Source organism: Xenopus laevis, chromosome 9_10L (assembly GCF_017654675.1).
Source record: "Xenopus laevis strain J_2021 chromosome 9_10L, Xenopus_laevis_v10.1, whole genome shotgun sequence".
NCBI classification, from domain to species: Eukaryota; Metazoa; Chordata; class Amphibia; order Anura; family Pipidae; genus Xenopus; species Xenopus laevis.
Genome location: NC_054387.1, coordinates 123,199,217 through 123,221,001, shown reverse-complemented (window position 1 = coordinate 123,221,001; position 21,785 = coordinate 123,199,217). Strand labels below are relative to the sequence as shown.

Sequence of the window (21,785 nt, the reverse complement as noted above, 5' to 3'; positions counted from 1 at the left end):
AACTGCACTGAAGCTAAAAGGGGTATTTCACCTTTGAATTAACTTCAATATGATGTAGAGAGGGATATTCTGAGATAATTTGCAATTGGGTTTCGTTTATTACCATGTGTTTTTTGAGTTATTAAGCTTTTTATTCAGCAGGTCTCCAGTTTGCAATTTCAGCAATCTAATTGCTAGGGTCCAAATTACCCCAGCAGCCATGCACTGATTTGAGTAAGAGACTGGAGTATGAATAGAAAGATGAGTAATAAAAAGCAGCAATAACAATAATTGTGTAGCCTTACAGAGCATTTGTTTTTTTAGATGGGGTCAGTGACCCCCATTTGAAAGCTGGAAGAGTCGGAAGAAGAAGGCAAATAATTCATAAACTATAAAAAGAATAAAATGAAGGCCTTAGAAATGAATACATTTTATTCCAACTTCATTGGTCACAGTGAGATTTCTATTTCTCATTATGTGTATTTATTTCTATGAACTTCCTGGCAAGTACAAGGGTGGAGAATACATTGCAACCTTTTTGAGTTATTTAGCGGTGTTTTCAAGTTATTTAGCAACTCTCTAGTTTGCAATTTCCGCAATCTGGTTGCTAGGGTCCAAATGACCCTAGCAACCATGCACTGATTTACATAAGAGACTGGAATATGAATAGAAGAGGCCTATAGAAATATATAGAAAGATATAGTAATGAAAAAAAGGAACGATAACAATATAAAAAAACATTTCAAAGCTGGAAAGAGTCTGAAGAAAAAGGCAAATACTTCAAAAACTATAAAAAAATATGGTCAATTGAAAAGTTGCTTAGAATTGGCCATTCTAGAACATACTAAAAGATGAATTAAAGGTGAACCACTCCTATTATGATAAAAGAAATGCTGAAGTGTGGGGGGATAAAAAGCATGGCGATTTTCATCTGTGCCGTGTAAAATAAATAACAAAGCAATGAGACCTGAGTGGTCAGAGATCCATTGTTCATATCGCTACAGGATTCAGAGTGCTTATTTTGGATTAATTCTGGATTACTGTTCTGTTCAGCACCATAGACAGCTGCTTATATGGACTCCATCCAAACCTCAGTGAATAAGGACATGGGAGAAATTGGGTGCGTGTAGAATAATGTGATTTTAAATGGACTGAATGAATAGTACTTTGTATGGAGCATGGAGTTGTGGTCCAATGTTTTTTTTGTATTGTGGAGTAGATCGATGTGGATGAGCTGGGAGAGGCTGTTTCCCCTTATATCATTAATGGCCAAGAAACAGGCCTGTGTGATGTCATCCCTCCGCTCATGTGACAGCACTATCTGGTTTTACCCAACTGAAAATGTGGCAACCCTGATACATAATAATCCAGCCAAATAATAGCTTTTAAACAAAACATACATTAAAAATATCTTTATTTGCATCTTTGTCCCCCAAGACCCCACTGATACTGGGGGTCCAGACCAAAATAATCTTTCTGCCTTCTACTAAAGCCAGGATTATCACATTAAACAAGAGTATTTTTTCCAGAGCTCAAAAATGAAAATAAAAATATACTTCCTGCTCAGGAATTTCCACAGAATTCCAGATGACTCAGAGATTTGCACATTATCGGTCTGCTATTTTTGGAATACTAACAGTCATACAATAAAATAACCCAATGTATGTACAAAATGTGTATATTATAAGAAATAATTTACCTCTACTTTTACTTTAAAATAGGAAGCCTGCAACCTTATGCCTTATATATATATCATAGAGTTCTAATATCCTTATAACTTACATTAGGGGTACATTATCCCTTATAATACATTAGTTCTAATATCCTTTTAATACATGAGTGATACTCAGAATTCCCTGTATTACTAAGCCTGCAGCCTTGTGTCTTTATATGGTCACAGAACCCCTCAGTGACTTCTAATATCCTTATCATTTACAGTAGGGGGTACATTATCCCTTATAATACATGAGTGATACTCCCAGCTCCCTGTATAAGTCGGCCTGCAGCCTTGTGCCTTTATATGGTCACAGAACCCCTCAGTGACTTCTAATATCCTTATCATTTACAGTAGGGGGTACATTATCCCTTATAATACATGAGTGATACTCAGAGTTCCCTGTATAACTCAGCCTGCAGGCTTGTGTCTTTATATGGTCACAGAACCCCTCAGTGACTTCTAATATCCTTATCATTTACAGTAGGGGGTACATTATCCCTTATAATACATGAGGGATGAGTTGTGTAACTTAGGCTTCTAATTCCATAAGTGGGTACATTTTTCACTATTATACTTCACCCTAGATTTGCATTTACCGTATTAGACTTATAAATAGAAATATATCTATTAACAATGTAGATTTAATACAACTGTAGTGCAATCAAACAGAGATATTAACAACAAAAGTACACGTTAACCATGTCATCACGTAATATTAATTAATGCATGTCCATTCCATGTGCATATGTGCAAAGTAGATAATCTTTCCCATATTTAAGAATTGTTTTGTTCAAGACGTCACACAGACAAACAAAGATCTCACCACAGGAATCAAAGCCATGGTCTGTCCAATGATAAAAGGACAACACCTCATTCTCCTCCAGGGAGCTAGGTGCTTAAGTATCCTTAAATATCGCTGTCAGTTAAATAACAATGTTTTGCCCCAGATTGCTTTCTTATTGACTCTCACCCAGCCATTAAGTACATTGAAGGAAAGATGCAACGGTTCTATAAAAGGGGCAGTGAAGGAGTGCAAACGCCTGATGGGGTCACTCAGTTGATAGAAGGATAACACTCCACCCTCATAATCTAAGTAGATTCCGAGTTTCTCCTTGAGACAAACTTTAGACAAAGGCCTGCATTCGTTATTATGGCTCACGCCAACAAAATCATTGATCCACGTGAAGCTCCAAGATTTTTCATTGTATCCAATAAAGGACTGTGGTCCAGACCTTATGATACTGGGATAGGCCACTCCAATACATCTAAAACCTTCTTGGCTAACCTCCACCTCCCAGAAATGTTCTCCGGATGAAATCCCCGTAGAGCTTAGAACTTGACCGGCTGTGAATAGTTCAGACTCAGAATTCCGCATCCAGTTTTCTGCAGAGAATGATACAATTTTGTGTCCGGGCAACAGAGGTATGGTGTTATCATTTGTCCTGACTTCCAGTAAAAGACTGCCCAGATTTTCATGGAGAAGACTTTCTTTCTCCAGAAGTTTAGGAATAAAGGCAAAGTCCAACTTAAGGCTTCTCTGTAGCAATAATGAAATCAGAACATGATCCAGCTGACATGATGAAGGGATCTCAATGGCATGATCGCTCTGTGCAGCATCAGGTTCTGTAGCCTTTAGCACCAATAGAGGGTCAGTCAAGCTGCACAGCTCCTCAAGCTGGACAATTGTTTTGGACAGTGTTTCCTTTTTCATTTCCAGCTCTTTTATAAAATCAGAGATCTGGAGGGAAACTCGTTCTTCCTCCCTTTTGATCTCATCTAGAACTTGCTTCCCTTGTGCTCTCCGCTGTTTCTTGAGGTTCCTAAAAAGAGGGGTCACTTTTTCTGTGGCACTGGCTAATTTTTCTTGCACTTCTTTCCGACGCTCCTGCATTCTCTGGATTTTTTCCTCAGCTTCCTTTCTATTTGAGATCATTTTCTCAAGGGAATGTGTCCATCTCTGCTTTTTTTTCTCACAGGCATCATTCAGCAGCTCCACGTGATGTCTCTGGTGCTCTCCAACCAGGTGGCAGGACAAACAGATGCGGGCAGCATCATCCAAGCAGTAATATTTGAGCAGGTGCTTGTGAGTGGGGCATTTTAGATCATCCTGAGGAGCGTTGGGTTCAATCAAGATGTGATCTTGAGACCTGCAGTGTCTTTTCATGTGTTTGACACAGAGAGAAGCTTCACACTGCAGACATGTTTTTATAGCAGGAACAGGGAAGTCAACACAGTAAGTACAATGAACCTCCTCCTCCTCAGTCTGATGTTCCCGATAGTGACCGACTATGTTGCTCAACTTTAGGTTCCTTCGAGGTGAAGGTCTCAGTGTGAATCTCTTCCTGCACTCAGGACATGTGTATAGCCAGCAGTCTTCCTGGGAGTCAAAGACACTCTCAATGCAGCTGCTACAGAAGTTGTGCCCACATCTCAGGAGAACGGGGTTGTTATAAATATCAAGGCAGACGGGGCAGAGAAGTTCTTGTCTGAGCCGGGAAGATGCCATGTTTAGCTGCACTTGTACATAATGAAAGTGAAACTGTCAGCAAGGACATTTAACCACTTCTTATCAACTCTAACTTAGTCAGCTCAGCAGGGATGAGCATAGTCATGCCTTCAGCCCTCAATTCTGCCATAGTGGGCTATTCATTCTGCCTGTTAGAATGGAAAATTACTTCCCCATGCTCTCTGTCATTCTCCCTTACCCCTCTACTCTTCCATTGCTTCCTAGGATACATTTCTTTCTTATGCTGCCCACCCCTTTTTCTGTTGTTCTCCCACCATTCCATATTTGCCTCTACGTGTCTCCTCTTGTTATATTTTTAACACATTCGCTTTTGGTCTTCATATGCTGCTCTCACACCCCCATCTGTCCTGTTCTTCCAAAATCCTTCCTCTTTTGCCCCCACCACACACACACACTTTGTGTCATGCTACATTCAATAGCAATCAAAGTGGCAGATACACTGCACTTTATCACATACAGGTTTGGGATCCGTTATACAGAAACCCATTATCCAGAAATCTCCGAATTACGGAAAGGCCGTCTCCCATAGACATACATTTTATCCAAATAGTCTAGATTTTTAAAAATGATTTCCTTTTTCTCTGTAATAATAAAACAGTAGCTTGTACTTGATCCCCGCTAAGTATAATTAATCCTTATTGGAAGCAGAACCAGCCTATTGGGTTTATTTCATGTTTACATGATTTTTTAGTAGACAAGGTATAAAGATCCAAATTATAGAAAGATGCATTATCCAGAAAACCCCAAGTATCGAACATTCTGGATAACAGGTCCCATACCTGTATATCATTTCAGTTTCTATTAACTGCTGCTCATTCTGCTGTCCACGTTTTTTTCCTCTGGCATGGGGTAGCTGCTGTGGGTTACTTATACTGGCTTATTTTTATGTGCTTGCGGGCCTATAGTTCTCATACGCTACCTACACCAGGACATCCTTACACTGAATATTTGGCTACAGTGAGCCATGCTAAAATTGGATATGGGTCAAGAGATTTAATGTTGGACTCTCTTACAGTAGGATCATCTTTATCTGATAATGGAACCCGTCAGTGATTTGTTATTACTTTATTCTATAGGATGAACATACATGTTTCTCTCTCTCTCTCTATATAATGTTTTCTAAAATATCTGCACTTTTAAAAATAAACCGTTTTGGGTGCATGGTCAAATACTTATAAACTTATAGCATGCTGTTGACAATTATATTCTGAAACAATTTTCAGTTGGTCTTCATTTTGTTATTTTGAATAGTTCTTCAGTTATTTAGCTATTTGTTCAGCAACTCTACAGGTTGGTATTTCATCTGCTTTCTGGTTACTAGGGTTTGATTTTCCCTAGCAACCAGGGAGCGGTTTGCGTGAGATATTGGAATAAATATAGGAGAGCGGCATAATAGGAAGATAAGTAATAAAATGTAACAATAACAATTAAATTGCTTCAAAAATAAATAGTTTTTTTTGTCTGCTGGGAAGGGAAGCAACTTAAAAACGACAAAGAATAAATAATAAAGATTTGCTGCAAAGTTGCTAGGACTAGAACATTTTATAACATACTAAGGGGCAGATTTACATGGGGTCGAATATCGAGGGTTAATTAACCCTCGATATTCGACTGCCGAATGTAAATCCTTCGACTTCGAACATCGTAGTCGAAGGTTTTACCGCAAATCGTTTGATTGAACGATTAAATCCTTCGAATCGTTCGATTCGAAGGATTTTAATCCATTAATCGAACGATTTTTCTTCGACCAAAAAATTGATAGAAAGCCTATGGGATCCTTCCCCATAGGCTAACATGGCACCTCGGTAGGTTTTAGGTGGCGAAGTAGGGGGTCGAAGTTTTTTTTAAAGAGACAATACTTAGACTATCGAATAGTCGAACGATTTTTAGTTTGAATCGTTCGATGCGAAGTTGAAGTCGTAGTCGAAGGTCGAAGTAGCCAATTCGATGGTAGAAGTAGCTAAAAAAAACCTTCAAAGTTTTTTTTATTCTATTCCTTCACTCGAGCTAAGTAAATGGGCCCCTTAAAGTTAACTTTAAGGTGAACAACTCCTTTAATCAATTGTTTAATTGCACATATTTGTCACTTTTTATTTCATTGAGGAGTGTTAGTGTGGATCTGAATTATATATATATATATATATTTAACAAGGGAAAGTTGTGCTCACCACTAATTTTTAAAAACATTAGGCGGGAGTGCAATGAGGGTGTGACCACAAAATACATATAGACAAATACAAGAGTCCTCTGCACTCAACCCATTATCAATATATTTAAGACAGAGACATTTTGTGCATACTGCTACTAAAAAATGCCTTACCCTTTAAACAGCTAGTAAGTTGCAGGTAAAACTTAGTCCCTTTGTAAAATGTATAATTAAGCAATTGAATTCTTAATGAATCAGATAAAATTAAGCGTAGGACTGGCCAGATATGGGATGACTTTGACGTAGTTGGCCAGCTTAAATGTATTGTAATATATGGACAAACAATCCCTGTTTTGTTTAAAGGGTAAGGCATTTTTCAGTAGCAGTATGCACAAAATGTCGCTGTCTTAAATATATTGATAATGGGTTGAGTGCAGAGGACCGCTCGTATTTGTCTATATATATATATATATATATATATATATATATATATATATATATATATACCATTTGACTTCACTTACTGCACCTATTTAGATTCAACCTTATTTACCATAGACTCTTGTTCCTATACCCACTAGGGGGCATAATACACACAAGATATCTTTACACCTGAAAATGTGTTATGAATGTTTACTGGAGAGTTGCTTAGAATTCAATTTCCTTTTATGAAACAAAATTTAACTTTTCATGTTTACAGCCCGTTTAAGAAATATCTGATAACATTTGTGGGAAATTGAATGTTGCATTTACGCGCAGCTCTAAACTCTACAGTTACGCCGTCCTTAAACCCCCTGGAACATGGGTTGAATGGGTACAAACAAAAGAGACAGACCTGCCAGCAACTATGAATTGTCCCAAATGGCAATAACAACCCCTCTCCTCCCTACGTAGGTCAGTCATTTGTTATAGGGAAGAATAGAGAATAAAGACAGGATAGACAGGCTGGTATTTCTTATAAAAATGGCAGCATCTCCACCCTAACCCCATTATGTGGCGCACCTGTATTCTTTTTAAGGCTCTGTGTTTTCAGCATTCCACGATTACCACATGGCTACTGTGGAACAGGAAGTGTCCCTCTAAATCCCTCCTTAGCTTCCCACAGGTATTTGTTACCTCACACCATGACATAATAGTGTGACTCTGTTTTACGTCTTCAGGGCTGACGCTCTTCCAAGTTCTCGCCCTACTTTAGCATTGTATTCCCACATGAACTTAATACTGAAACAGACTTAGAAATGGAGGAGGGGAATATGAAAGTGACAGGGAGGACTGAGATAGTCTAGAAAACTTGTGGGCTTAGTTAAAGGGAAGGGAAGTGTATTAAAGTAATGAAACTACAATATAGTGTTGCCCTGCATTGGTACAAATTATGTGTTTGCTTCAGAAACTCTACTATAGTTTATATAAACAAGCTGCTGTGTAGCCATGGGGGCAGCCATTCAAGCACAGGATACACAGTAGATAACAGATAAGTACTACTATAGTTTATATAAACAAGCTGCTGTGTAGCCATGGGGGCAGCCATTCAAGCACAGGATACACAGTAGATAACAGATAAGTACTACTATAGTTTATATAAACAAGTTGCCGTGTAGCCATGGGGGCAGCCATTCAAGCACAGGATGCACAGTAGATAACAGATAAGTACTACTATAGTTTATATAAACAAGTTGCCGTGTAGCCATGGGGGCAGCCATTCAAGCACAGGATACACAGTAGATAACAGATAAGTACTACTATAGTTTATATAAACAAGTTGCTGTGTAGCCATGGGGGCAGCCATTCAAGCACAGGATACACAGTAGATAACAGATAAGTACTACTATAGTTTATATAAACAAGCTGCTGTGTAGCCATGGGGGCAGCCATTCAAGCACAGGATACACAGTAGATAACAGATAAGTACTACTATAGTTTATATAAACAACTTGCCGTGTAGCCATGGGGGCAGCCATTCAAGCACAGGATACACAGTAGATAACAGATAAGTACTACTATAGTTTATATAAACAAGCTGCTGGTAGCCATGGGGGCAGCCATTCAAGCACAGGATACACAGTAGATAACAGATAAGTACTACTATAGTTTATATAAACAAGCTGCTGTGTAGCCATGGGGGCAGCCATTCAAGCACAGGATACACAGTAGATAACAGATAAGTACTACTATAGTTTATGTAAACAAGCTGCTGTGTAGCCATGGGGGCAGCCATTCAAGCACAGGATATACAGTAGATAACAGATAAGTACTACTATAGTTTATATAAACAAGCTGCTGTGTAGCCATGGGGGCAGCCATTCAAGCAAAGGATACACAGTAGATAACAGATAAGTACTACTATAGTTTATATAAACAAGCTGCTGTGTAGCCATGGGGGCAGCCATTCAAGCACAGGATACAAAGTAGAGAACAGATAAGTACTACTATAGTTTATATAAATAAGCTGCTGTGTAGCCATGGGGGCAGCCATTCAAGCACAGGATACACAGTAGATAACAGATAAGTACTACTATAGTTTATATAAACAAGCTGATGTGTAGCCATGGGGGCAGCCATTCAAGCACAGGATACACAGTAGATAACAGATAAGTACTACTATAGTTTATATAAACAAGCTGCTGTGTAGCCATGGGGGCAGCAATTCAAGCACAGGATACACAGTAGATAACAGATAAGTACTAATATTGTTTTATATAAACAAGCTGCTGTGTAGCCATGGGGGCAGCCATTCAAGCACAGGATACACAGTAGATAACAGATAAGTACTACTATAGTTTATATAAACAAGCTGCAGTGTAGCCATGGGGGCAGCCATTCAAGCACAGGATACACAGTAGATAACAGATAAGTACTACTATAGTTTATATAAACAAGCTGCAGTGTAGCCATGGGGGCAGCAATTCAAGCACAGGATACACAGTAGATAACAGATAAGTACTAATATTGTTTTATATAAATAAGCTGCTGTGTAGCAATGGGGGCAGCCATTCAAAGGAGAAAAGACTCAGGTTACACAGCAGATAAGCTCTGTAGAACATAATGGTGTTAGCTGTTATCCACTATTTACCTGTGCCATTTAGACTTTTTTCAATTTCTGCCATTGCTTGTTTATATGAACTATAGTAGTGTTTCTGAAGCGAATACGTCAGTTTTACCAGTGCAGGGCAACACTGCATTATATTTTCATTACTTTAAAAAACTTTTCATTTTTTTTGTGTTATTGCTCCTTTAAGAGGATTGTGGGCGTGACTGTCAGAAGTGGGCGTCTAGTTGAGGAGATAGTGGGCGTGACTGTCAGGACTGGTCGTAGATTACAATATTTATAATGTATTGCGTTACTGCGTGAGGGACAAGAAGGACTGGGCGGGAGATCTAATTAAATGTGGAAGAGGGGATTGTGGGCGTGACTGGGAGGACTTGTTGCACTTGCTGAAGGCAGGACTGGTCACAGATTGTAATAAGCGCTGAGTTTGGAGGCGGGAATTGGGAGTGACTGGCAGAAGAAGCCGTAAGTGAATACGGGAAGTCAGACCCGCCTTCGTGGGAGTGATGGGCAGCCTTACATGGAAAGGGGCGGTGAATCCGAGGCTGGGGGAGTGGCCTGGTCTCCATTTGTTTTGCCCTTACCTGCCAGGAGCAGTGTGTGTGTGATACACCGGCCTGGCAGTTGTGTGAGCCGCTGAGTATGTAAAGGACGCTATTGCCACACTTCCTGGGGTTCAGCTGCTTTACCCTCCCGGGTGAGTCACAGGGAGTTTGGGAAGGAGCCGAGCATTGTGGGTTCCAGTCTGTCCGTGTGACTGCATTGCGGTGACAGAAGCCAGTGTCAGGGAGCGTGTGATGATGCCAGCTGGGGCCGGTGTGTGTGTGCCATAAACACTTCCTGATTCTTCCTGTCAGCTGTGCCCAGCATGTCTCTCCCCCTGGGCTTCCTGATCATCCTGGGGATCAGCCACTTCTTGCCAGCAGCCAGGAGCCTGTCCAGTGGTGAGTATGGCAACCCCAGCCTGGGCTCCAGCAATGATGGACACGCTGTCCTACTAACACTACAATTCCCAGCATCCTCTAACAGCCCGAACAATGTCCTTATTCCAAGCAGATAACATTCTCTTTCCCTATATGACGTCATACTGTGACGTGTGGTGATTTTAAAGGGACACTCCATCCAAAACTGATTGATAGGGACAAATAATTAAATAAGTGTTTATTGAATGAGGTGCAATTCCAGTGGGTCTTCTTGTGGAGGAAGGGGGCCTGGAGGTATACTGCTGTTCATCTGGATTGTATTGTTATTTATTATACACTAACACAGGGTAGGCAGCCCTTCGCATTACTGAGGGTTTCTGGGAGTTGTAGTCCAACCACATCTTCCACCTAACCAGCTCTGGACTGGGAATCAAAATAGACCCTGGTGTTTCAGGTACACAGAGGCCCAAACTGCTCCCCACCAGCCCAATAAATAGTGACTTTCTATGGCAACTTACAGTAGCCCCTCTGGCATATGCCAGAACCCACAGATTGCCAGTCCGGGCCTGCACTGTGGTATACTAGGATTAGGGTGAATGGCAAATGTGTCATATACAGGTCTTTCTGGAGGTTAATGGGCAAATGGGTTGGAAGCAGAGGGAGAGAATATACAGACAATACAATAGGATTTCAAAAACCTTTATCTCAAACCTTCTAACATTCCGGAAATGAAAAGGGGACAAATTTTTTTTTTAGCAGAGCGAAGTGTGGCAAATTTATGACCATGCCCTTTTTGCGGCCACACCCCCTAATTACCATGCCTATTTTACCAAATTTGCCAGGTTATGAAAGTTTGAACACATTTCCTGCAGTTTTTATGTTTTATTACAGTTTTACTAATGAAGGTGAATTGCCCTTTAAGCTGTGAGTCTAACTTCTCCCAAGAGACAAAACTGTTACACATGTAACTTAAGTATCTATTCTGGGCTCTCTGCCAAGAGTCAATTAAGTTGGAAACATTGTATCTTTTTTTTGGCTGTTCAGTGTAGAGAAATAGGGACTTTCCAGTACAAAAGCAGGATTGCAGGTTGAGCTGTGAAAAGTGGGGCTGTCCCTCTCAAAACCGGAAAGTTGGGAGGTATGTTATCGCCTCACACATAGGGCGGTTCACCCTTGGGTTAACTTTTAGTATGTTATAGAATGCCAAATTCTAAGCAACTTTTCAATTGGTCTTCATTATTTATTTTTTATAGTTCAAATGTGGGGGTCACTGACCCCATCTAAAAACAAATGTTCTTTAAAGCTCCACATTTTTTGTTATCTGTACTTTTTATTACTCATCTTAATATTCAGCCCCTCTCCTAATTATACTCCAGTCTCTAATTCAAATCAATGCATGGTTGCTAGGGTAATTTGGACCCTAGCAACCAGTTTGCTGAAACTACAAACTGGAGAGCTGCTGAATAAAAACCATAAATAAAAAAAAATATAATGAGAACCAATTGCAAATTATCTCAGAATATCTCTCTCTACTACATACTAAAAGTTAATTCAAAGGTGAACAACCCCTTTAACTTATTGGATGGGACACAACATGCTAGACCAGCTCCCCCAAGGACAGGAGCTCCCAATTCCTACTGCAGTAAATGGAGCTGCCATACACATATTTGTACTGCGTTCAGGCATTTTTCCCTGTGACCTATGTTAAAGAGCAACTGAAGCGTGATGCATAAAGGTTATATTAACTCCTCTGTGGGTTGCAGAGATATTGGCCGGCTCCATGTCATCAGGGTGAGAACTTCTTCTGGTCCTGGTATGTTCAAAGGGTTTGTTCACCTTTAAATTAACTGTTAGTATGATGCAGAGAGTGATATTCTGAGACAATATGCCATTAATTTTTTATTATTTGTGGTTTTTCAGTTATTTAGCTTTTTATTCAGCAGTTCTCCAGTTTGTAATTTCAGCAATCTAGTCGCTATAGTCCAAATTACCCTAGCAACCATGCATTGATTTGAATAATAGACTGGAATATGAATAGGAGAGGCCTGAATAGAAAGATGAGTAATAAAAAGTAACAATACATGCGTAGCCTTATAGTGCATTTGTTTTTTAGATGGGGTCAGTGACCTCTATTTCAAAGAATGGAAAGAGTCCGAAAAAGAAGGCAAATCATTCAAAAACTATAAAAAAGAAAAGTTGCTTAGATTTAGGCATTCTATAACATACCAAAAGTTAACTTAAAGGTGAACCACCACTTACATGCCCAGATTTCGTCCAATTTCAACCATAATGCCCAACTGTATAGACCTCTATGCCAGGTCATGGGCCCTTTCATTGGATCATCCTGTCGGATTGCAGATGGTCTGACATGTTTTGTGATGCACCGTGGCCAAGAAGTCAGCACTGGATCATGATCTTCCCAACAAGTTTGGTGGCCCCCCTATGACAGTAGCTTCTACAACCTCTGTTCCTGTTTTATTTGCCCTTTAACGAACAGTAACACACAAAAAAAGTGTTTTAAAATTATCACAATATAATGTACTGTTTCTCTGCACTGGTACAAATGGTGTGTTTGATTTAGAAACACTACTATAGTTTATATTAACAAACTGGTGTATAGCCATGGGGGAAGTCTTTCAAGCACAGGATACACAGTAGTTAACAGATAAGAACTACTATAGTTTATATAAACAAGCTGATGTGTAGCCATGGGGGCAGCCATTCAAGCACAGGATACAAAGTAGATAACAGATAAGTACTACTATAGTTTATATAAACAAGCTGCTGTGTAGCCATGGGGGCAGCCATTCAAGCACAGAATGCACTGTAGATAACAGATAAGTACTACTATAGTTTATATAAACAAGCTCCTGTGTAGCCATTGGGGCAGCCATTCAAGCACAGGATACACAGTAGATAACAGATAAGTACTACTATAGTTTATAAACAAGCTGCTGTGTAGCCATGGGAGCAGCCATTCAAGCACAGGATACACAGTAGATAACAGATAAGTACTACCATAGTTTATATAAACAAGCTGCTGTGTAGCCATGGGGGCAGCCATTCAAGCACAGAATGCACTGTAGATAACAGATAAGTACTACTATAGTTTATATAAACAAGCTCCTGTGTAGCCATGGGGGCAGCCATTCAAGCACAGGATACACAGTAGATAACAGATAAGTACTACTATAGTTTATAAACAAGCTGCTGTGTAGCCATGGGAGCAGCCATTCAAGCACAGGATACACAGTAGATAACAGATAAGTACTACCATAGTTTATATAAACAAGCTGCTGTGTAGCCATGGGGACAGCCATTCAAGCACAGGATACACAGTAGATAACAGATAAGTACTACTATAGTTTATATAAACAAGCTGCTGTGTAGCCATGGGGGCAGCCATTCAAAGCACAGGTTACATAGCAGATAACAGGATCCCATTGTAATATTTTTACAGAAAGTACAGAAAGGTCTGTGCCCTTTCTCCTGTTTTAGCTTGAATGACTGCCCCCATAACTACACAATAGCCTGTTTTCATAAACTATAGTAGTCTTTCTAAAGCAAACACATACATTTTGCCAATGCATAGCAACAGTAAATTTTATATTAATTTAAAAATGCTTATTTTTTGGTGTTACAGCTCCTTTAAGCACTGGGACCTCCCGTACCTGTGTTTGATGTTGGTCCCTTCTCTGTGCAACAGCAACTTAATGTACACATAGACATAGCACTCAATAGAAAATATGCTGGTGTGACCTTTGTTATTGGTTGTTTGTTACTCCGTTGTTTAGCTCTTGATAACCGCAGCTCTCCACCCATTTACAGCTGCCATTGTCTCTTTTTCCAGTCAAGGTAAAACCAGAACAATAATTTGGTTGACTTGATTACAATGAGGAGGAATCAGATTGATTGATTGATTGATTGATTGATTAAAGGAGAACCAATGAATTAATTAAAGGTGTATTTGGAGAGTAAATTAATCTGAATGTATAAGAATTTTATTTTGCTTTGAAAAAATTTCATTTAAAACCTGGCCCAGACAGGAACCCAGCATATAACAATATAAATACATAAAAAAAGATTCAGGTGGGTGGTCACTTCAAATCACAGTAATAGGAATTTTCCAAATCTCCTAGGTTGTATTGAATGATTCCCCCAATCTTATAACATCGATTGAGTAGCGCAAAATTGGTGTGAGTTACAGTTCTCCAACTTGGGAGTGTTACGGTGCGAGTTATAGTTCTCTAATTTGATAATCAAATAAAAGGTAATTTGTCAGGCTTATTATGTGGAGATATATGTAGTGAAGATTACAAAAGAGGTTAACTGGGGCGTTCACCACACCCCTCTCTTTCCAGCTACACATGCCCCCCCAATAGTGGACTGATCTCACCAGATCCTGCGTTCCGGTCCTTCCTCAGGGGTTCATTTGGGCATGGTCACTTGGTGACGGGTAACTTTCAGCTGGATCCAGTAGTCTTTTCGTGATTTCTCCACTTTACAAGTAACTCTTTCCTAAAATCCAAGATGGCGTTCGATGTGTCTCAGTGCGTGCGTTCGACTGCGGAGCACAAAACTTGCTCACACCGGATCTCAGCAATTTACCAATTTTCACGGTTTTACGGAGTCTTGCCGATTTTCATGATTTTGTGGTAGATTACATTTTTAACCTTAGGAGTGACACACCACCTAGATACTGCAACGCTTTTCGCCTATACAAGGCTTTATCAAGCAGTTGCGAAAAAGGAGAACTAACCCTATTTAAAGGGGCCCTGCAATGACTCCCCCCCCCCCCAGCCCCTTGGCATTACAGTAGTGGAAGCCCTGAGGGGATGTGAATCACCCAGAGGTATTTCTGAGTATTTGATACAGTGGGTCGGTATCGGGGTGGATGGCCGGTGTCATATGAATTAGTACTGTTTTGGGCTTCCTTTAAAGAGGTTGTTCACCAGCAAAAAACTAGTTATTTTCAGATAGATCACCAGAAATAACGACTTTTTCCCAATTACTTTCTATTTTCTATGTGTGACTGTTTTTCTAATATTTTTCACCTTCTAAAACAGCTCTGGGGAGGGGGTCGCCGACCCCCTAAACTGTTCTAAATTTATATAGTTGATACATTTCTTATATTTGTCCCTGTTGAGCAGAATCCCTGAGTTTCATTACAGGCAGTTGTTAGAATTGATACAATAGTTGCTGATACTCCAGAGATGCTGCTGAGAAATGGATCAACTAAAAGTTGCAAAATTGTAACAGTTCGGAATCTGCGCCTGAATTTCTGAGCTGCCAGACTGAAACACCAGAGACACCAACATTCAACTTTAAACTTAGATTTTGAAAAAACGGTTAAAAAGAGGGGACTTGTTTACCCATAACCTGTTCATTTGAGTGAGAATGACTTACAGGCCCTGGCACACAAATGTCAGCACCTGTTCTAGGTGTTAGTGCTCAGTGTTCTTTGCAACACACCCCCTCTGGCACATTGGCTTCCCGGCAGGGTCCGTCCCCGAGGAAGTCTCCTTAGTTACATACCTCATCATTTGTTTTGACTAACTGTTCTGCTTTGTCTTGCTGGGGAAAATACACTTCTTTTTATTTTCTTCTTCCCTGTAAGAGTCCGGTCAAAGACAAATATATGCGCATAGAATATTGTCTAGGAGGTATTCATAGTGTTAGTTTGTGGCAATTTGAGATTTAGATTTCATAAACTGTATAGTTTAGACATTCGGTCTAGTAATGTGCGGATCGAGAAAACATCAACCTGCACCTGCCCGCACCACCTTCCCCCCTCAATTTATAGACCCGCCCACCTATTTCATCACACAAGGGGCAGGCAAGTCTATAAAACAGGAAGTCTGAAGCCAGCAGTGTAAGGAACAGCATGGCAGCGACCTGTGGCTTAACCTGCGGGAATAGGACCGGTCCACACATCACTAATTCAGTCCATCACACTTGTCTCTATGACAAATGCAATGGACTGAACGGGTTTAGCCCGAAACCCACAGGTTGGGCATGTGTGGCCCAAGAATCTCAGCCACATTCCTGGGTACAGGTGGGTGGCAAGTCAGAGAGTACAGGGCCCTTTCCCTTTGGTGACATACTTGTCATAGCCCCCTACTTTTCGGTGACACCACCACGGCAACCCCACCTATAAATGACATCATCAGAGTGAGCTGAGGTCAGTACTTGGGTTCAGGTGGATGGCAGGTTCCTTTCTGTTTGGTGACATATTTGCCACAACCCCCTCCTTGAGCTGATGCCACCGTGTCAACACAAGCTATAAATGACATCAATGGAGTGGGCCAAATCAGGGGTAGGTCCAAGAACCTTAGCAACAGCCTGGGTTCAGGTGAGTGACAGTTCAGACAGGGCTGGACCCTTTCCATTTGGTGACTTGCCACATCCCTCTCCCTTTCAGTGATGCCAACTCCACCTGTAAATTGCATCAGCGGAATGTGTTGGGTTGGGCCAAGAACTGTGGCCACAGGGCTGGGATCAGGTGGATCAAGCTCACCTCAGTGCAGTGGGCTGGGTTAGTGCTTGGGCCAAGTAATTTAGCCTCAGGACTGGGTTCAGGTGGGTGGCAGTTCAGACAATGCAGGTCCCTTTCCTCCTTGGTACATACCACAACCCCACAACAACCCTGCCTATAAATGACATCTCAGGGCCCACTGCAAGTCGACAAGGATTATCCGTTTGGGTGTGGGTTGAAAAACTCTGACCTGCCAATTGTTACTCCATTTGTTTGCCAGAAAGGAAGTCATTACATGATAAGGAAATGATTAGGAAATGGATTCCTCCATGCAAAGAAAACATTGTCAGTAACTTGTAAAGCATTTTCCCCAAGTCTATACTGCTTTATAATGATACAAATTATTCTAAATTAAACAGGAACATTTTTTATTTTGTTGACAGTCCATAAATAACTTTAATTCCACAAATTTGTACCTACGTTACTGCATGCCTGGTAAATCTTCCCTGTTCTATCTAGGATGATGTGTCATCTCTTTTGCTCTTGTATTGGATATGCTCTTTTATTTAATCTGTATATGTGATGTCTGCACCCATTTATTGTACAGCACTGAGGATTGCGTTGGTGCATTATAAACGATGATGATAATATTGTCTGAGTTAAAGTTCATACTGTACAGAAGGTGGCTGGGTGCTTAGCAGGGTGTGAGAGACACTGTTACATGATATGATGTGGCCACTGTTGGCACCAGTCACAATTAGAGTTGGGTTATTTAATTGGCACCTTCCAAGTAGATAATGAGCCCGGGGAGTGCATGTTATCACTGTGTATCACAGTGCATGCATTTATGGTGGATTGGCACAAGTGCCTTTAAATAATGAGTGCATATTAAAACTTGTTGATGATGTTTATAAAAACGTTGATGATAAATCCATACTTTAATAGCGTGACTTATTCTCCCTGTTCTTCTGCTCTAAAGCTGCATTTTAACTATTGTGTGTATGATTGTTATTAGTTGTTATTGGTTCTTAGAGTGCCATACAGAAGCTTATTGGTTTTGGAGTGCCATAGAGAGGCCTCAGGCTCCTCGAGTGCCATAGAGAGGCCTCGGGCTCCTCGAGTGCCATAGAGAGGCCTCAGGCTCCTCGAGTGCCATAGAGAGGCCTCGGGCTCCTCGAGTGCCATACAGAGGCTTCTGGTTCTTGGAGTGCCATAGAGAGGCTTCTGGTTCTTGGAGTGCCATAGAGAGGCTTCTGGTTCTTGGAGTGCCATAGAGAGGCTTCTGGTTCTTGGAGTGCCGCAGAGAGAGGCTTCTGGTTCTTGGAGTGCCATAGAGAGGCCTAGGGCTCCTTGTGTGCCATAGAGAAGCCTATGATTACTAGAATAGTGATAGAAAGGTTCTTGGCAACTTTTTCAATTGATCTTTTTTTTTTATATAGTTTTTGAATTATATTTATATAGTTTTTTATCTTCTAGTCTCTCATTTATGCCACTGCATCGTTGCTATCGTTAACTGGACCCTAGTAACCAGGCTGCTGAAATTCCAGACTGGAGAGTTGCCAAACAAAAAATTAAATAACTCCCAGACCATAAATTATATAAAAAAAATTATAAATACTGCATTGTGGTTGGAAAAAGATGGAGGTTGTGCTTGAAATTGCATTTTGTTCAAGGCACATAAAAGACATCATGGCAGCAAATGTGTGGGCTTGAACCCAAATGATATGTGGGGAGCAAAAAAAAAATGTAAAAATAGTTGAATGGTTACTTGCAGGGTGATTGATATGTTTATTATAGCCAATCTGGAAATTCATTATACATCTTATTTATCAGGTCACCTGCTGGGTTGGTGAAAACACCTTGCCCTACAGGTAAGTCGTGTGCATGAAGCTGCATATTTTGTTTTTTGGGGAAGGGTATGCGTCATATTTCAAATAACATACCATCAGGCAGTTCACTGTGCTGCTTGGATTCCCTCTCAGTGAACTTTCTTGCCTTTTCTGTCCATTCACTTATTGGTTTGTTTTCTGGTTATACATAGGGAAGGGGTGCAATGAATCAAGGATTCGGTTTGGGATTCGGGCCAAGATTCTGCCTTTTTCAGCAAGATTCAGATTTGGACAAATCCAAGTGCCTGGCCGAACCGAATCCAAAAAAATCTTGACTTTTTGTCACACAAACAAGGAAGTCAAATTTCTTTTTACTCAATTTTCCCCCTCGTTTCCATATTTAATTATGCAAATTAGGGTTCAGATTCTGTTCTGTGTTTGGCCAAATCTTTCACAAAGGATTTGGGATTCGGCTGTATCCTAAAACAGTAGATTCAGTGTATCCCTAATTATACAGCAATAACTTTGCACTCATGGCCAATTTAAGGAGATTATATATTGCGGATCGAGTTGTCTTTTCCACGAAAATTCGAGTTTTCAAGGTGATTTTTATTCAAAAGTCACATTTTTGGGTTAAAAAAAACTTGATTTTTTTGAGTTTTTTTTTGGTAAAAAATAAAATTTTTCGAGATTTAATATACCCAAGACTAGAATTTGCTAGAATCCAAACATGCTCCATCTAAAACCTGTCGAGGTCATGTAGGAGTCAATGGCAGAGGTCCCTTGAGCCATTTGAAGATGATTGTAGCCTTCATGATGTTTGAGGTTTTTTCGGAGGGTTTTGCCTGAAAATTCGATCAATTAGAGCAGTTCAAGATTTTTATTTGCTGGAAACTTGATTAACTTAAGTTTTCGGGGTTTGCAATTCAAACACGCTGAATCAATTTTTTTCCATTCCAGTTTTTCCCTCAAATAAGAAACCATTGAGTTTTGAGTTCATTCGAGGTATAAAAAAACTCTAACAATTAATAAACAACCCCCTAAGTGTAGGAATTACATCTGGTTGCTTGGGCATAATTGCCGTAGCAACCAGGTAGGGATGCACTGAATCCAGGATTTGGCATTTTTCTGCTGGGTTTGTATTCGGCTGAATCCAAGTTCCTGGCCAAACCGAATCTGAACCCTTAAAATCACTTAACTTTTCATCACACAAGCAAGGAAGTAAAAACATTTTGACCACATGCTGCTCTCGCGGTTTCTTTTTAAGGATAATGGTATGGGATCCGTTATTCGGAATTCCGTTATCTTCATTCTAATCAAATAATTCAAATGTTTAAAAATGATTTCCTTTTTCTGCATAGTAATTAAACGGTACCTTGTACAGGTATGGGACCTGTTATCCAGAATGTTTGGGGGCCTGGGGTTTTCCGGATAATGGATCTTTCTGTAATTTGGATCTTAACACCTTAAATATACTAGAAAATCATGAATCATAAATAAACCCAATAGGCTGGTTTTGATTCCAATAAGGATTAATTATATCTTAGTTGGGATCAAGTACAAGCTACTGTTTTATTATTACACAGAAAAAGGAAATCATTTTAAAACATTTGGATTATTTGGATAAAATGGAGCATATGGGAGACTACCTTCCTGTAATTAAGAACTTTCTGGATAACGGGTTTCCAGATAACAGATCCTTTACCTGTACTTAATCCCAACTAAGATCTATTTAATCTTAATTGGGTGCAAAATAATCGTATTGGGTTTAACTAAAGTTAAAATGATTTTCAAGTAGACTAAAGGTACGGAGATCCAAATTACAGAAAGACCCTCTATCCGGAAAACCCCAGGTCCCAAGCATCCTGTATAACAGAAGGCCATACCTGAATTGTTATAGAGCGTGAGAAAAAATTGCATCTTCTGTGTTCCCTCCAATTCTCTTCCCTTGCATACAGGGTTAAATAATTTGTTGCTTGTGTCATTCTGAATTACTGCCCATTTATGTTTCCAAATTAGTTATGTGTAAAATTTATATTACGTTTCTTTTGGCAGCGTCACCTGTATTGGCCTGAAATAAGTTTTCTCTACAGTCTTGTAGCATATCACAGTAGCTGCTGTGTCTTGCGCAAGCCGCAATATGTTTCACAGATCCCTGCTCATTATATTATTACAGTATATTATCTCTTTTTAACCAGAAACCTGGTTACGTGCCCAGTAGGCAGCCTCTCCTTTTTATAAAGTTCTTATCCTGCCCTCTATATCTGCACTCTCATCTACTATTACTCAAAACCTGTCCTACCTCTCTTACTGCCCTGTTGGGGCTTGTCTGTGTGTAGCACAATTAGTATTCATGGAAATCTGATTCTGCAGTTTCCCCCAGGTAGAAATTGTACCCCAAAGCAAACGAGTCAGAGTTTGTATATTTTTGACTATTGTTTGACTCCCCTGTGACTTCTAATATCCTCATGTCTTTGGGAGGGGTACATTATCCATTATAATACATGAGTAACACACATAGTTTCCTGTATAACACAGCCTGCAACCTTGTGCCTTTAGATGGTCACAGAACCCCTCAGTGATTTCTTATATCCTTATCATTTACAGTAGGGGGTACATTATCCCTTATAATACATGAGTGATACTCAGAGTTCCCTGTATAACTCAGCCTGCAGCCTTGTGCCTTTATACGGTCACAGAACAACCCCTCAGTGACTTCTAATATCCTTATCATTTACAGTAGGGGGTACATTATCCCTTATAATACATGAGTGATACTCAGAGTTCCCTGTATAACTCAGCCTGCAGCCTTGTGCCTTTATACGGTCACAGAACAACCCCTCAGTGACTTCTAATATCCTTATCATTTACAGTAGGGGTACATTATCCCTTATAATACATGAGTGATACTCAGAGTTCCCTGTATAACTCAGCCTGCAGCCTTGTGCCTTTATACGGTCACAGAACCCCTCAGTGACTTTTAATATCCTTATAATGGATAATGTACCCCCTACTGTAAATGATAAGGATATTAGAAGTCACTGAGGAGTTCTGTGACCATATAAAGGCACAAGGCTGCAGGCTGAGTTATACAGGGAACTCTGAGTATCACTCATGTATTATAAGGGAAAATGTACCCCCCG

The 21,785-nt window shown here is 40.1% G+C and overlaps 2 protein-coding genes across 2 annotated transcripts in view; one reads left to right on the top strand and one right to left on the bottom strand.

The window, feature by feature from the left end:
• Positions 1–2,136: 2,136 nt before the first annotated feature.
• Positions 2,137–4,746, bottom strand: LOC108701691 (E3 ubiquitin/ISG15 ligase TRIM25-like). The gene has a single exon (XM_041577245.1). The coding sequence runs from the start codon at positions 4,200–4,202 to the stop codon at positions 2,616–2,618; it is 1,587 nt and encodes a 528-aa protein (XP_041433179.1). The 5' UTR covers positions 4,203–4,746; the 3' UTR covers positions 2,137–2,615.
• A 5,119-nt stretch (positions 4,747–9,865) lies between these two features.
• Positions 9,866–21,785, top strand: part of pgap6.L (post-glycosylphosphatidylinositol attachment to proteins 6 L homeolog) — a 38,808-nt gene continuing 26,888 nt past the window's right edge. Inside the window, exon 1 of the mRNA XM_018236653.2 lies at positions 9,866–10,359. Coding sequence (XP_018092142.1) covers positions 10,284–10,359 — 76 coding nt within the window. The 5' untranslated portion in view covers positions 9,866–10,283. The remainder of the gene's footprint in view (positions 10,360–21,785) is intronic.